This window comes from Zingiber officinale, chromosome 8A, assembly GCF_018446385.1.
Source record: "Zingiber officinale cultivar Zhangliang chromosome 8A, Zo_v1.1, whole genome shotgun sequence".
Taxonomy (NCBI): Eukaryota; Viridiplantae; Streptophyta; class Magnoliopsida; order Zingiberales; family Zingiberaceae; genus Zingiber; species Zingiber officinale.
In genome coordinates, this window is record NC_056000.1 from 48,920,505 (window position 1) to 48,936,998 (window position 16,494).

At 40.1% G+C, this 16,494-nt stretch overlaps 2 protein-coding genes across 3 annotated transcripts; both read left to right on the plus strand.

Annotated features, from left to right (window-relative positions):
- Positions 1-6,791: 6,791 nt before the first annotated feature.
- Positions 6,792-12,007, plus strand: LOC122008944. Its single transcript, XM_042564875.1, has 5 exons — positions 6,792-6,941; positions 10,703-10,820; positions 11,116-11,209; positions 11,433-11,519; positions 11,600-12,007. The coding sequence occupies exons 1-5, from the start codon at positions 6,902-6,904 to the stop codon at positions 11,732-11,734; spliced, it is 474 nt and encodes a 157-aa protein (XP_042420809.1). The 5' UTR covers positions 6,792-6,901; the 3' UTR covers positions 11,735-12,007.
- Positions 12,008-13,088: 1,081 nt separating this feature from the next.
- On the plus strand, positions 13,089-16,337 carry LOC122008945 (protein NTM1-like 9). 2 transcript variants are annotated; one of them, XM_042564877.1, is made up of 7 exons: positions 13,089-13,490; positions 13,588-13,868; positions 14,151-14,489; positions 14,568-14,903; positions 14,987-15,673; positions 15,753-15,840; positions 15,930-16,337. In XM_042564877.1, exons 1-7 carry the CDS (start codon positions 13,322-13,324, stop codon positions 16,151-16,153), a joined length of 2,124 nt encoding a protein of 707 aa, XP_042420811.1. In that variant the 5' UTR covers positions 13,089-13,321; the 3' UTR covers positions 16,154-16,337. The 2 variants fall into 2 exon arrangements, with proteins under 2 accessions (XP_042420811.1, XP_042420810.1); XM_042564876.1 differs by having other exon boundaries at positions 13,090-13,490; positions 15,924-16,337.
- The last annotated feature ends 157 nt before the right edge of the window (positions 16,338-16,494 follow it).

Sequence of the window (16,494 nt, forward strand, 5' to 3'; positions counted from 1 at the left end):
TCTGCCGAGCAGCCTGCCTTCTCCCGGTCGAGCTGCTCCGTCAGCTCCTTTATCTTCAACTCCAGGCCCCGGGCCTCCACGTTTTTCTTCTCCAGATCGGAGATGGCTGTGTTCTTCCGAGTGGTGGCCAGAGTTATCTTTGCGTCAAGCGACTTAACTTGTCGCTCGGACTCGGCTAGGGCGTGGGCCTGGTCAGCTGTCTTCTTCTACTCAGCAGCCAGCAGAGTTTGAGCTTTCTTCAGCTCTTTTTGCAGCTCGGAGTAGGAAGGGCCTTGGGAGCCGCTCGGACCACCTGCCGCCTTTAGTTGCCTTATCTCCTCGTCCGCCATGGCCAGGCGGTTGGAAACTGCTATCTCTTCCACCCATCTCTGAAGCAACAAGGCGCAGTTGTTAAAAGCCGAGCGAAAATATTATGACAAAACTTCAACAAGCTTACCCCCGTAGCCGCTTGCATGTGGCTGTTGGCTAAGTTCCGGAGGGGGATCATTGCTACGCGCGCCCGAGCGTCGGCCCACATCTCGGCGAGGGGCCCTTTCAAAGGGTGGGCGTTACATTACCCGTATTGTGCGGCCGTGACCAGGGATCGCCCGGCCGGGATCAGAAGCTGGCGCAGAAAACCGCGAATGGATGGTCGAGTGTTGGGCTGAACGGTGAGCAGGGGGGAGAGTGTCGACCGGAGTGGCCTCAACCGGAGCAGTCAGCTCGTCCCAGTCAGACGGAGTCCGGTCGGACGAAATGGTCTCGGGCACAGGCGCCTTGCCTTTAGCAGTCACGGCGGCCCGGTCGGAGGGTCGGACCGCGGAGGTAGCCGAGCGCAGCGGAGTCTCTACCCGGCGCCTCTTTTGCAGTGGCTGTTCTTCCTCCCGAACGGACCCTTCCTCGGGGCCCGTTGGTTCCCTGGAGGAGGTTGCTCCACTGGCCACCTGCTGTTGAGAGGCCCGAGCGTCCGATTCGGCTTGGGTGCCGCTCTCTCCTTCATGAGAACCAACCGGCTAAATACCCAGCGTCTCCATTTCCTTGGTCGCCGCGGCCTCCAGCGCCGCTGCTTTTCTCTTCAAGACGCCGGCCATCACCGAGTCCATAACGATGTCAACTGCATGAAAAGAAGAAGAAATCAGTTAGCAATTAAAGCAAATGCCCAAGCAAAATTCTTACCGAAGCTGGTCGGAAGAGGAGTCCGTATAGGACTCAGCCCAAAAATGTACATCACTCCCTCGTGAAGAAGTTTGTTGATGTCGAGCCGCAGACCGGCTAGTACATTTGCGGCGTGAAGATAATCCGGTCGGGTCTTGAATTTCTTCAACTCGGGAGTAGGAGGTAGACTGACCTGCCACTGGGTCGGAAAGTTTGGCTGACTGGGCATGCGGATGTAGAAATAATAGTCCTTCCAATGTTTATTGGAAGTGGGTAGTTTATTGAAGAAGACCAGACCGGGTCGAGCTTGGAACATAAAGGTGCCCGGCTCGGCTTGCTTAGGGTAATAGAAGTAAAAGAAGACCTCCGGTCGGAGGGGAATGTTATGAATCTTAAACAAAACGACAACACCGCAGAGGAGACGGAAGATATTTGGTACTAAACTTCCGAGCGGCACGCCAAAATAATTACAAACGTCTACTATAAAAGGATGCACGGGGAACCGCAGACCGGCGGTAAATTGGTCGCGGAAGACACAGAAACCGCCGCGCGGCGGTCGGTGTGGCCGAGCGGCGGGACCAGCTAGGCGAACTTCGAAATCCTCGGGAATTTTGAAATTGTCGGCCAAAATATCAAAATCCCGTTGTTCGAAACGGGACCGCATGGTGGTATACCATGGGCCTAGGGATTGTTCTTCGGGATGAGAAGAACTGGCCATGATCCGGACAGAAGAAATCAAAAAGGAAGTTTCAAAGACGAAGAAAAGGAGTTTTAAAGTCTGGAGCTAGGGGAAGAAATGCGAATTAGATACCGGAAAGGAAGAAGGAAAGATCTAAAAGCTTACTGAGAGAAGAGGGATCGAAGAAAGGCGCCGAAGAGCGTCAAAGGGCAGAAACAAGATCGTCGGAACTCCGAAGCGCAGAGGGCAACAGTAGAGGTAATGGAGGCAAGTGAAGGTGAGAAGGAAGTGTAAGAATTTATAGGGTGAGGGTCGGGCGGCCTCCACCGTCGGATCCAGGTTACAGGAATCGAAGCATGCATCTAGCCATTTATTTCGAATTGCTTCGATCACATCAAAATATCATGCCACCGCCTCCGTACTCCGATGGCGTTGCTCCACGTGGCAGTCAATCATTCGGAGCATTTAATGAAGGTATGATCAACCTTGATGTCGAAGATTGGCGCAGAACGCGAGGAGATCCGGTGAAGGCCTTCATCGATTCATTCAAGGATATCTTTACGGCTGACCGGGCGGAAAGTATTAGCATGGATGAGCCGTTCGGCTAGACTCACAGTCCAGTCAGTCGGACTATTCGCCTCCTTCGACTAGACTTGAAGGGGAGGCAAGTGATCCGGCAGTAAGAATGGGGGACCCCATTTAGCAGAGTCAACGCCCCATGGAGGGCACCGGAGCAGCCGCCCATCCGGGGAGAGTGTGGTCCGACCAGACGGGTGGCCGTAGACGGCCGGTCTGACCAGACTGCCGGCCGGCCGATGGAATCGAATACTCGGAAGGGTCCGGCCGGCTCGCGCTTATGGTTGGAAGGCACCCTGTCAAATCGGGGTTCCGACGCTCAGTTTAAAAGGTCATGGACCGAGCTGACCTTTCGATCGACCAAAGTCATAAAGCACCCCTGTTTATTAGTCTCCACAAAGCACAAGTAAACTACTGCGGGCGTCCGGCCGGATGTTGAGGGAGCTGTCCGCCCGGACAACAAGTTTGGAGCAAGGGAAAAGGACAAGAGACTTCTTTCTCTGACAGCCGGTAGGTTTCATGTGGGTGCCATGCTCCAAATCTTGTGACAGGGGATTATGCTGTCCCATCAAGGGCATGCTTTGACTGTAGCGATATGGGTCAGGTAAGCTCTCTGACAAGTACATGCCGAGGTATGGGTTGCTGACACGTCTGCACTTCGGTAAACGTGCATTAGATCTCTCCTCGCTCTATATATAGAGCCTCTTACTTCGCCGCAGGTACGCGAAAAATCACTTTTGGAGCCACCTTGTTTATCGTAGTTTAATTGACTTGAGCGTCGGAGGGTCGCCGCCGGGAACCCCCTTCCCGGCCCGACTTCTGTGCAGGTTAGCCGGAGCATCGCGCCATCCGTTGAAGATCTACATCAGCGAGTCGGAAAGCGCCACGTGCCCAGTGTCTGTTGGCTTCTGGTTCGGACAGGATCAATAATGAAAAGTGTGAGACCCATGAAGGAGTTGTTGAGAGGTTTTTTTATAGTGAAAAGAGATGTGAGGTTTTAACTTTTGATGTGGCGCAGATGTGGCGACGAAGGGGCTCTCAATGGGCTCTAACCACTGTGGATGCTCCAAGGGACATAAGGATGATAGAGGAGACTAGAATGCAAGGTCAAAGTTGTACAGGCAAGGTCGAGTGCTAAGTGATTGTACTCAGGGTAAAACCTTATGTTTATGGTTTATCAGTAGATTGGTATATGTCACAATCAATTGGTTGTTGAGAACCAGCAAACCCGGAGTTAGTTTGTGGTTTTAGGGTTACTAGTCGACTGGTCTAGTCGGCTGAGTAGTCAACTGGTTCAATCGACTAGGAGTAAACAGAATATTTTTGTTTGCTTAGCCCATATAGATCGGTCAACTGGTATCAAGTTGTTGGACTGTAACAGTCAATTTTTTACAGAGACTAGGCGACTGATGACTTTAGCAGGCGACTCGTAGCGGAAAAATAACTCAGGTGTTTTCCCCTAAGCTCTATATAATGGAGCTTGAGATAGTTTACTTGGGTTACAAAAATAGAGATGGTTAACCCCTAATTAAAGGCTCTAAAACTCTTATAGCAATCCAAGATCTTAATCGAGTTTGTGGCGATGGTTCTTCATCAATAAGGAGAATTGTGCTAGCCAGAGTTTCGGGGATTGAGGGATCACCCACTTTACAAACACGTCGTGGAGTAGGAGTATCATCTCTTGTTGGACACAAATAATCTAATGTAGGAGATTTATGGGTATTAGTTAAATTTAAGCTACATTGAATTAAATTCAACTTACAGTCGAAATGACTTGAGCGGATAATCTCAGGCTGCCAACAGGGGTTGATTTTCTACTACATGCCAAAGAGCGGCTGAGCAGATCTGCAGAGCGGTAGAGTAGGTCTGCAGAGCGACAGACCAGAGCGTCAAAGCAGGTCTGGAGAGCGGCTGACCAGATCTACAGAGTGGAAGACCAAGTCTGTAGAGCGAAAGACTAGGTCTGCAGAGCGAAGCGACAGGGTTGGTTTGCAGAGCGGAAGACAAGTTCTGCGGGTAGAGCGGAAGACCATAGAGGTAGAGCAGGTCTGCAGAGCGCCAGACCAGATCCGCAGAGGGCCAGACCAGATCCGCAGAGCAGAAGACCAGGTCTGCAGAACGAAACGATAGGGCTAGTCTGTAGAGCGGAAGACCAGGTTTGCAGAGCGGTGCAATAGGGCTGGTCTGTAGAGCGGAAGACCAGGTTTGCAGAGCGGAGCGACAAGGTTGGTCTGCAGAGCGGAAGACCAGATTTGCAGAGCGGAAGACCAGGTCTGCAGAGTGGAATGACAGGGTTGATCTGCAGAGTGACAGATCAGAGTAGCAGGGCAGGTCTGCAGAGCGGCAAGTCCCTTTACAATGGAACCTCTTTCCTCTTCTATTTCTTCTCCATTCACTTATTCAACATCTCTGAATTTCATTAAACGAACGTGTTAGAGTTTGTTTGTTTTCTTCTTGTATTTATTGTTTCCAGGATTAATTTTCTACTTGTTGCTTTGTATTCCACTGCACTAACAATTGTAGAAAAGCGAATAAAATGGATGATCATCTAGTAACCCTCTCTAGACAGTGATCAAGGTCCCAACATTAATTAGCTTCTACAATATATAAATCCTAAATTTTACACTCAAACTAAATACATTGTAGTAACTATTGGATAATTTCTACACGATATAAAATTTAAATCTTAAACTCACCCTAAATATATTGTAATAATTATTGGATAATTTTTATATATTATAGTAGTTATCTGTTAGCTTCTACGTATTATAATAGTAATAGTACTAGTCATAGGATCAGTGGCGGATCCAGATAAAAAAGGAAGAGGATGCTCAAATAAGGGAACTGAAGCTTGTCTTCCTTTTTGCTGTCTCTCGGACTGCAACATAGTGGTAGAATTTTCCGGAAGTAAGGGGTACTCAAGTATACCCCCACTCCTCCCTAGATCCATCACTGCATAGGATAATTTTCCATATAAAATAATGCAAGGCATGTTGGATGTCCATTTGATTTTTTTTTAATAATGGACGTCATTTATAAAATCTGGGTTTTTTTTAAACTGATGATAAATTATTATTATTATTATATATTTTCTTTATTCTATAAAAGATAGTAGTAGATTTTTTTTTTCTTTTAAAGCGATACACTTTTCTCTCATCTATATCATCCTTACAACGTCCATATTAATTTTACTAAATAGTCCCCTCAGGACAGTGCGATGATTAAAACATAACGTGTTGTTACATAAGGTCTTAGGGTCGAAACTCGACGTGACCAAGTATAACCTCCCCTATGTCTTGGTCATTTGTACTAATGGCTAGTAGCCACCCATAATTTACCTCCTCCATGTTGGGTTGACGCCCCGGGGACGAGCGAATCACCTTTTTACCACATATTAATTTTACTAAATAAAAGATTTATCTTATATTTTATATAAAAAAATTATATCAACTACTTTATTTATTTTTAAAATTTAAATTTCATAAATAATACTTATCTAAATATAAGAAATGAAATCTATTTTTTAAATATTAAAATATTATTTATTTAAAAAACAGAAAAAATAAAGGGAGTAAATTGGATAATGAAAGTTGATAGAGAGAAAAAATAATAAAATAAAATATAAGAGCAAAGAAAATAATAATAAAAAATAATATAAATTTTAGAATAGATAATGTAGTGTATAGTAAGAAATAATTATCTAAATTGAATTAAGTAGATGATTTAATTAAAATTTTAAAGATATTATAAAGAGACTAATCAATACTCTTATAGCACTTATAAATTATAACTATTATTATAATATGAAGTAGTAAATTTATTTCATATTGCATTAGTCATGACTATAGCTAGTAACAATATTATTAAAGTGATTATACCTAAGTTGGAACGATTTAAATTAATTTAGAGTAATTTTATTTTATACTATATCGTGCATAATTACTTAAACAATTTTGAAATAAAATTATTTTTAAAATAAAATTATTTTTGATGAAAGGTGTCCATTGCTCAATATTTTATATTTTTTATTATTTTTTAATTTAATTTAATTTTATATTTTAAAAAGGAAACGTTTGAGATCGCGTAATTTAATGGATGCGGAGCAACGAAAGCAGATTACTTTTTCTATTGATAACTTACCCATTTGTTACCCTGTTTTCCCTGCCGACACCTGGCCCTTCGGCGGACCTCCTCAGCCTCTCGGTGCAGACAAATGGGTGATGAAAGAGGGTAATTTAACTTTCTCGGAAGTCGAAAACTCTAACCGCGCTTACTTATCATCGAGACTAATCGAAAAATTTGCGATCCAAATTCCAAGCTTTTATACTTCCCAATTCACTCCTTATAAATACTATAATTACGTCCACACCATGACTGTTAAGAAGCACATATCTTCTTTGTTTTTTATCCGCTTAATGAGTATATGAGTAATTTACTCAACCACCAGATCACAAGCAAACTCGGTAAAAATTAGGTTGAGGTTGCGAGGGAGCGCTGCGATTAACCTTGCTCATGGCGACGGCGACTTCCTTTGCGACGCCGTTCTTCACCGGTGAGTTCCGTTTCTTTTTCTAGCGTGAGCTTTGCATACTTGGTCTCTTCTTAGTACATTTAGGATTTGTCGGTCCTGACCTTCCAATATCCGCGATTTCGCTTAATAATCCTTAGAATTTATCTATTTGTCGATAGCGATAGTGCGAGATCGAGAAGGGTTTTCTTTTGGTGGTACTTCGTTTTTGTATACGCCATGAACTTGAATTACGATAACAATATCCATGGGTGCCGACTTTGTTGAAGGATTTTAAGGAAGACTTATGGATTTGAGTTGATATTTTAGGTCAATTTAGCAAGTGGTGGTACTAAGAAATTCGGGATGCTTTATAGTTACTAATTGATGGAATTTTTGGTATACCTTTGCTTCTGAGATTGATTTTTGCAAAGCGTTTGAATAAGGAAGAACAGAGATTAATTTTAAGGCACATTTTTTTGGCTATTTTTTTACACCTGTATCGGATGCTTGAGAATTGGGCTAACTTGGACAATTTGTATTTAAACTTTAAGATCTAGACTAAGGTATAGTTTTATCCTCAGAAGCAAATATTTAGCTGATGATAATGATGCTACATGGCTTATAGTGAACTACTATAAACAATGAAGACACTTGTACTTGTACTATCTTTACTAGAATGTGTGAATCATGATTTATGAATCTTTATTTCACAAGAAACCTGCTAGTTTGTTTGATTTTAGTGATGGTGCTGTTCTAATAAGAATCCTTATGAGCAATATCATCCAACAGGCTTTAACATATACACGTACCAATCTGTAAATTGATGAAGGCAGCCATCATTTACAAGTTTAGCATGTTGAAAGAAGTTTTTTTTCCCCAAATATTTGAGGTGGATGGACTATTCATTATATCAAACTTCACTAAAACCCAACATGATACATGTTTTTTTTTCTCTTGGTTTGACCTTTTGGAATCAAGTAAAATTTCATAAATTTTCTTTGAATAAATAATATGTGACAATTTACAATTCATCTTCTTAAGTTCAAAACAACCCTTATGATTGAATTGCCATAGAAAAAATTATTGCATCATAACTTTTTTTTTTTTCCCTGAACTCTAGCAAGTAGCAACATGAATACTCCTCTGGACTTCACAATCAGGTCCTTCAAACATAATTTAAGTTCTTTAGTGTACATTGAGCTAAAAATAAATAACACAAATACCCAAGAATTATCTAAGAGTTGGTAAGAATGTTGGATATACTACAAGTTTGTTGCAAGTACATCCAGACTTACACATTTGATGCCTATCAGCTGCGTGCATTACACAATTGGGAATGTATGAAATTTTCTACCAATGATTTAAAGTTCAGTTGATACTGTGGCATGTACCAATCTGACATGTTGCGAAAACATGAACCAACGGTTGATCTGTTTGATAATGCTCCAATTTTCTTATGTCTTCTCATTTCTTTCTCGTATACTATTGCAAAGTGGGTGTTATAAACTCATCCCTTTTCCCTGATTTGTGTCCATCTATGTCTCTAAAGGTCAGTTTACTTGGATGAAAGATGTAGGGAAAAGAGGGGAAGGTACACAAAATTCCATATGAAACTCTATCATTTATGTGCATCTTTTGCCACTTTCTATCCTCTCCCTCCTTTCTTCTATCCAAGTAACCAATTCCTTAGTGAAAGAGAGGATGATGGCGCCGATGAAGGTGAGGGTATATGCTACCTGCACTCGTCAGCTTTTGTTAGGCTGTCTAGTGGATAAGGGAGGGATACCTATCGAGGGAAATAATTTGATTTTTTTTCACTAAATAGTTAATGGGGTGACAATGACATTTTACTATGTCTTCTCTCCATTCCATATCTCTCTTTTTTCTTTGCTCCTTCTTCTTGCCCTATTTTCTGACAGAGGTGACATTGATCGATGTATTCACTGAAGGTGGATGGGTGTAAATGAAGGCATAGAGCAAGCTACTCCTTTTCCTCTTAGTCAATGTCAAACAATAACATGTAGGTTAGTACCGGTAGTCCGGTACAATACTAGTTTGACTGCTGACTGTTACAGGGCACTGACTGATATCCAACCTTGCTTCTTAAAAGCAAAACCATTAAGTAATTATGTACTATTAATGGCTTGACATATTTGTTTTTATATCAATTAGCTTGCTTTGTTTTTTAGCTGTCAGATTGAGTTTGGTTGGAACCATTCTGAGCCAACCAAACACAGATTTATCAGTTTTTCATTTTTTTAACCTCCAACTTGTTGTATACTCTTTGTTTTTTTTTCCGTTGCCTTCTATTTGTTCTCTCAACTAAATAATATTTGATAGCCAAGACAAACTATTGAGCTCCTTACTCTCTAAGGCAAGTTTGGATTCTATCCATCTTAATACTACTCTCACATCAATCATTTTAATGATCGTTATGATTTTCTTTTTTCCATTTTGACTGGCATTTATTTTTTGTTACTTTGATTTATTTGACTATTCTCTTTGTTCTTATGAATAATTAAATTGATTAGCAAAATTAACTTATGATCTTGTTAGTGCTTCCGTAGTCCACGCAACAAGATCTATTCCACTGTCCCACACTGACCTTCATTTTCTCAGTTTTTGTCATCCAATTGCTTCCAAAAGTATGGTTCCTCTTAACTATTTGATTAAATGCTTTAATTGCTAGCATTGGTGCTTACTGCAATATGTTTCTCTTTTCTTCGAGTTCCTTAATATTCAGCTTCATTATTCTATAAATGAGATATAGTCTGGTTTTGCTTCCTATGCCAATTTGAACTCTGGTACCTTATAATGGGCCTCATTGTAAGAGACAACCATGACCAGTTAAAATCATAGTTGTGAAATCTGGATTTGATCATCGACTCGACAAAAAAGGGACCTGGGTTCTAATCTTGTCCAGTTCTCCAAATGGATCGTTTGTGCAACCAAACCATCCAAAAATTGGTTGAACCAATAGTTTTTGTCAAATCGAGAGAACTGGTCATTTTGTAGAAATTCAACCAATTTTGTTATTCTTCCAACAATTCTCAAAATACCCATTTTGATACGCTAATATTAGATATAAGCAAAGATGTCTTTCTACATTTTGACATGCCAATAATCAATAATATAAAAAATCCAAAACCCCTAGCTATTCACTTCAGTACTATAGTATCTATAATATTAGATAACTAGAGATGCCTTTTTATCAATACTTATTTTGTAGGTTCTAGTAAATTAGATATATTCAGTAAATTTGGGCCAATGTTATTAGTTAGCTTGTTTGAGTGAGTTCTTTGTTTGATATGCAATTTGACCAATTGACCAGAGATTTTCAGGTACGCTTTCCACTGTGGTTTTAACAACTATGATTAGAAGTATAGGGTAGTTGAGCTTTGTGTGTATTCTAAGAACCTTACCTAGAAGAGGATTTGTATCCAGTAAACATCTATAGCTTTACTGAGCATTTTACTTATGGCTAATTCCTTGTATAAATTGCTTTTTCACGATCCTTTTTTATGTCAAAGTTCTCCATACTCATTGCAACTTGTAACATTCATTTATTCAAATTTGTTTAATTTTGTTCAGATAATCTACAAGGCAGTAGAAATTGTGAAAACTCATTGATATCTCGGTTAATTAGATAAGTTTCTTCTAGGATATAGACATTTGAGATTCTATATCAGGATTTGTTTTGGTTAGCTGTTAATTGATTAGGTATGTTCCCCCATTTGGGTTTGACCACTAATCTGGGAGGTTTGGCATGCTAAATATCACTCTTTTCTGTTGTTCTTCTTTAGGTGGTTTACAGAGTAAGAAGGTCAAATCTTTAATTGCTCATCAAACTCAGTTGGCTCTTCCACAGAAGCCAAAGTTGTTACAATCCTGCCGTAGTATGTCCGTATGTGCTAAGTACAGGTAAATCATATTCATTGTTAATGATATATTTTATCATTGGTCTTGGTAGCACCACTAGTCATGGTTTTCTTGGTTGCTAAAGAAAGTGTAGTTATTTTTTGCTTTTCCAATTATCAATAGCTTACCCTCTTCTGGCATTCTTCTTTCTCATAAACTTTACTTCACTACCAAATAGATTAGATGCTTGGTCTAACTTGGTTCACAAAATGAATGTTTATTGCTTCTGCTTCCCAAAGATGCATGTTTTGTTATTTTCGCCTTTATGTTAATGTCATCTTATTTCCTTTCTATTCAGCGATGATTCTGGAAGTGGAGGCGGTGATTTTATTGCTGGGTTTCTTTTGGGAGGAGCGATCTTTGGAACTCTGGCTTATGTATTTGCTCCACAGGTGATTTAACGAACATTGCCTATTAGATATGTGAAAACTAACTAACTAGTGTTCTGCGATATTCTGCATCAAGTTGGCTAGCTGGAATTTCTTGTACATATTTCACGTAGAACTAAGCAAAATGATTCTGCAAATTGCTGATGTTTATTTGTTTAATGATTTGTCTTCCTTAATCCACAATTCATTCAGTTCACTCTGAATTGTGCCTGTTTTGACTTTCCAGATAAGGAGGTCACTTCTCAACGAAGATGAGCATGGGTTTCGGAAGGCCAGGCGGCCGATTTATTACGAAGAAGGTTTAGGCTTAGAGGTGACAACTAACTCCGACTATCTTGTATAGCCTTTTCATTGATATGTAGAAGTAACATAAAGCGTCAAATGCAATACCAGGAAACTCGGCAAACACTGAACGCGAAGATAAAGCAACTGAACAATGCCATCGACAATGTTGCATCCCGGTTAAGAGGTGGGGGGAAGGTGGCCGAACCTGCGGAAGCCGATTCTGAGTTTGAAGCTTCGGTGTAAGCTTGTTTATCCCTACGCAAAGTCCTATCAACCGAAAAGATGTAGTATCATAAAGCCATTCAGTTTCTCATGGCAATTTGTTTTCGAATTTACAAATTGCATATTGCGTTTCAGCCAGGGCGTTACTTTTGATGTTTGCTTGCATCGCAATTTGTTTTAAACGTGGAAAACAAACCTGCCTAATTGTACGAAGTGAGCATAATTGAGGCAACCATCGAAAGAACATTGATTTTCTTCTATTGAAATTGTTAAAAGAAAGAAATTTTTATATCAGTTACAATTTTATAACATAGGTTGTTTTTGTTGACATTTTAAATTTGATAGGTATGACAGATAATAAAGTGGAACAGTATCTTTAAGGCAACTGTGGTATGGTGGAGTCGAGTGGAGTGGATGTTTATATCTATGAAAATCAAGTAATATTGAATTTGAATTTGGGATAACTGATTTGATTTTATAGAAGTTTTTTTTATTGGTTATTAAGATAAATTGGGAAGTGTTCAAGGTAGGTGGTGGTCTAGAAGTTTGTGGATTGGGATTTTTTGGTCTAACATCTTTTATTTATTTATTGGTTGGATGAGTTGAATTTTATTTATTAAATAGATAGAATCTAGTCCATTCAATGAGGACTTTTTTCTGATTTAGATTAAAGAGAGAGAAGTTTATGAGAGAAGTTTATTTATAGTTAGTTGATGGAAAATTTTTATTTGGTCAAATTAGTTAATTATTTTTATTTATTATAAGAGAAGTTCATTTAATGATTTTTTAAAAAAGTTGTTTTTATATATGTTTAATAGGCAAATTTGAATAAATAACTTTGGTGTTTATTGCTTCCATATTTTAAGTTTAGCATAATTACACAACAAAAAAAGTATAAAATAAACATCGTTCTAAATTATCAGTAAAGGGATTTCAAAAATTGCTTCCATATAAGGGACCCACCTGGCTATTTGCAAAGCTGTACCCAGAAAAATTTTCTTCTGCATGTGTAGCTTCTAGTGTTGGGTCCCAGAAGAATTAGATCTTCAGTCAGGTGAGAAACCGGGTACCAAACACCAGTGCCAAAAGACAACCCCGCATCAAATCCCGCCCATCCCGCGGATTCTTTGCCGTATATTAACGCTCCAGCCGTCCTCATGCGATTCTAGCAAGCGATCGATCTGCTGCCGCGTGTCTCAATCCCATGGAATAAATCTCTGACAACGCAGCTGACAATCTGCAGTTTATTCTGAAATTACTTAAATGCCACGTGAGCATTTTTGTACAGTAGGACAACTACTGTAATTTCAGTAAACGTGAGGGGCCTTGTCCGATAGGTATATCCGATCAGCTTCTCGTTGACGCGATCATAAAAAGGGAAAGGTCTTCCTGGTTCGCGTCCCCTTCCCCGAAAAAAAGCTTACTTGGTGCTTGCTCCCGAAGCCAAAACCCTAGAGCTATTACAGAGGTCGAGGACGCGGATTTTCTACTGTTCTTTCGATCCCTTGGTTTCCTCTTCATATCTGATAGATTTGACGAGTAAAAGCTCTTAATTTCGTTTGGAAGATTGGTGCTCTTAGCTGATAGCAGGAAAAAGGAGATCGAGCGATGACGGCGATTGCGCTGAAGTCTTTGCCCCTGGGGTTTCGGTTCCACCCCAAGGACGAGGAGCTCGTGAACCACTACCTCAAGAACAAGATGACAGGCAGGATCAAGTCCGAGGTGGAGGTCATCCCAGAGATTGATGTCTGCAAGTGCGAGCCGTGGGAACTTCCTGGTACTCCAATTTTGTAGTATTCGTGTTTGGGAGTGCATTTGTTTGATAGAAATGCGATTTGATGTGTTTTTTTGGTTGATTTTGGTGGGTGGCGTAGAAAAATCCTTGATCAAGTCGGAGGATCCTGAATGGTTCTTCTTTGCGCCGAAGGATCGGAAGTATCCGAGTGGTCACAGGTCCAACCGCGCGACCAAGCACGGATACTGGAAGGCTACTGGGAGGGACCGAGTGATACGGTCTTCTGGGGGAAAGGGTTCGGTCATCGGCATGAAAAAGACGCTGGTTTTCCACAAAGGACGAGCTCCCAAGGGCGTCCGGACTTACTGGATTATGCATGAGTACCGCACCACCGAGCCGGAATTTGAGTCTGGTGATAAGGTATGCTGGTGCTCTGCCATTTTCATTCTTGTCCTTGTTTCTTCCGCTCCTATTTAAATTGCAGCAAATTATCTGAAGTAATTCTTGTTCTGATATAGTGATATTAGCTATGAAATGGAGGTAAACTTGTTGCAACTTGCAAGTGGTTAATCTCCATTTTGACCATGAATATCTGTTCTACGATAGTTGGACTTTCTATTTTGAATTCCTTCAGTTTTTTTTTGTTGCTAACATTGTTTTTTCTCCCTTCATATGTTAAGTGTATAATGTTCTTTTTGACAGGGTAGTTATGTTCTTTATCGCTTATTTAACAAAAAGCCTGAGGACAAAAGTCCCAGCTCCAACACTGAAGACATGGAGATCCATGATTTTTCTCCTGATGGAATGCAGAACGGTAAAGATGGTGTAGAGGTAATTGAAATTCATTCAAACCATGAATCTCCATCGTCTGACTTGCAAGAAGAGCCAATATCAGATCCCGGTTCAGTTCAAAAGCAGCTTGCTGGCATTGAGATGTGGTTGGCTGACAAAGGTGACTGTTCTACTAGGGCTCCTGTAAGACCAGAGACAGGTCATTATAATATGATTTTGCCTGAGGAAGAGATTAAATTGGGAGGAAAGGTGAGGCTGAATTGCCTATACAAGATTTTCTCTTTCCTTGTTTTACTTTGTTTGTTTTGATGTGAACACAAATTGCAGGCTGACGCTCTCCAAAATGTTTTCTCCGGACTTTGTGATGGTGTGAATGAACAAATAGGTCATGGTTTTTCCAATTTCAGTTCTCCAATGCTGCAATTCTCAGAAAATCCTTCCATCAGTGACATGAACCAGGAATTCCATATAGGATCCAATCTATTTGATAACGATGACTACCTGGATGCATTCTTGAGCTCAGTACTCGAGTCAGATGATCGTTCTTCTGCTGCATGTATCTTTCCCAAAGACTCACACACTGACTGTTTAGTGAAAGATTCAGCATCTTGCAAGGATAGTGGATCAAACAGTGAAATAGAGATTGAACCATATTTAACTCAGGTAGCATTCATTATAGTTCAATCAATTACTAAGAACAAATTGTGTGTGAGCTTTCTCATTTGTTTTTTCCCCCTACAATTTAGGGCGCTACTTCTCAGTGGTTTCATGGGTCATCTCTTGGGCCAAATGATGTATTGCCAATGGATGGTTCTTCTGAATATCCTGAATCAACAACTCAGTTGAGCACCCTTTATGAAACTAATCTGCTTCTTTATGACACTACTGGACCAGATGTGTATTCAGTTGACACCAGTGCAGAATCCTTGGACGATCTGTTCAATAACATTGAGGACTCCAATAATCTGAGTAAATTATCTGGTACTATAGAAGATGTTGAGATGCCTGGAATTAAGATCAGGAGTCGTCTGCCACCTCATCCTGAACCAAACTCGAGCAATTCATCCATAAAGCAGGGCATAGCAGGAAGAAGGCTCTGTCTGCAAGCTTCCATCAGGAATGCACAACCTACTAGTGTCGATGATGCTGAAAGTAAAATTAGAATTGTTGATGATGAAGATAAGAAATCAACTCCAAAAGCAACACAAACTTTGTGTGGTAGCATTGACGAATCTTCTTCTGATAAGAGTATAACAGATAAATTTGATGAGAGTTTTGAGACTGGAATCAAGGTAAGAGCTCGACAAGTTGAACATTCTCCAAACCCAATTCCTCCACCGGATAAGGTTTCAAGATGGAAGTTCGAGCTGCAATCAGCTTCTGACAGTGAATCACATAGAGATAACAATAAAGAGGAAGTGGAAAATATAGAGGCGAGAAATTTTATTCATTTATCGTTATATTATTTTGAGCTTATCATATTGAATGATGTTTTTCCCCCACTTTTTGCAGCAACATGCTGGAGAGCATTTGGTTGATAAAATATCTGAAGCCAAGGAGAATGCTTTGCCTACTTTTCTCCAGGATCTTTCTATTCACGGTAAAGAATTATCATTCTTTCTGTTAAGTTTGCTTAATCAGTAGGGCATAGGCTCCACTGACTGGCTGTTTTTTTACTGGTAGATGCAGATGAAACAGCTAGTTCTTCAAGCAACTACCAACAACCTGAACCTATGCTGAGGTTTAGGAAAAAATCACCAAATGAAGTTGGCAAGTCAGTAAAGCAGTCTTCAAGCTCAATGCCTTCGACCAGACATTCAGCCGTTGCTCATGCAATTTATCTGGTTCTCTCAGTGGTGGTCTTGCTACTTGGTTTGCAGATTTATAGGTTAATGAACTTCACTGTTGAGTAGCTATTTAGTAGCTCTATGTTATTTTCCCTTTTTTGTTGTGATGATACATGAGGTTTGCAAACTAGCTTTATTTCTCTCTTTATTGTTCTTTTTATTTTTGTTGGCTAAATCATGTTTACCCTTCAATGGCATGTAATTTTGTATCTTCTATTTTGTAAAATATATGTTTTTTATTGTCTCCTCATACTAATGTTCTCATATGTCATTCGGTTTAATATAAAATAATTATATAAGGTAAAAGATTAAATACACTTTAAAAGATTTAAATTATTTAATATACAAGTTATTAATAGTTTTAATGTAAATTATTTTAATAATTTAAATTAGATAACTCCAAAGTT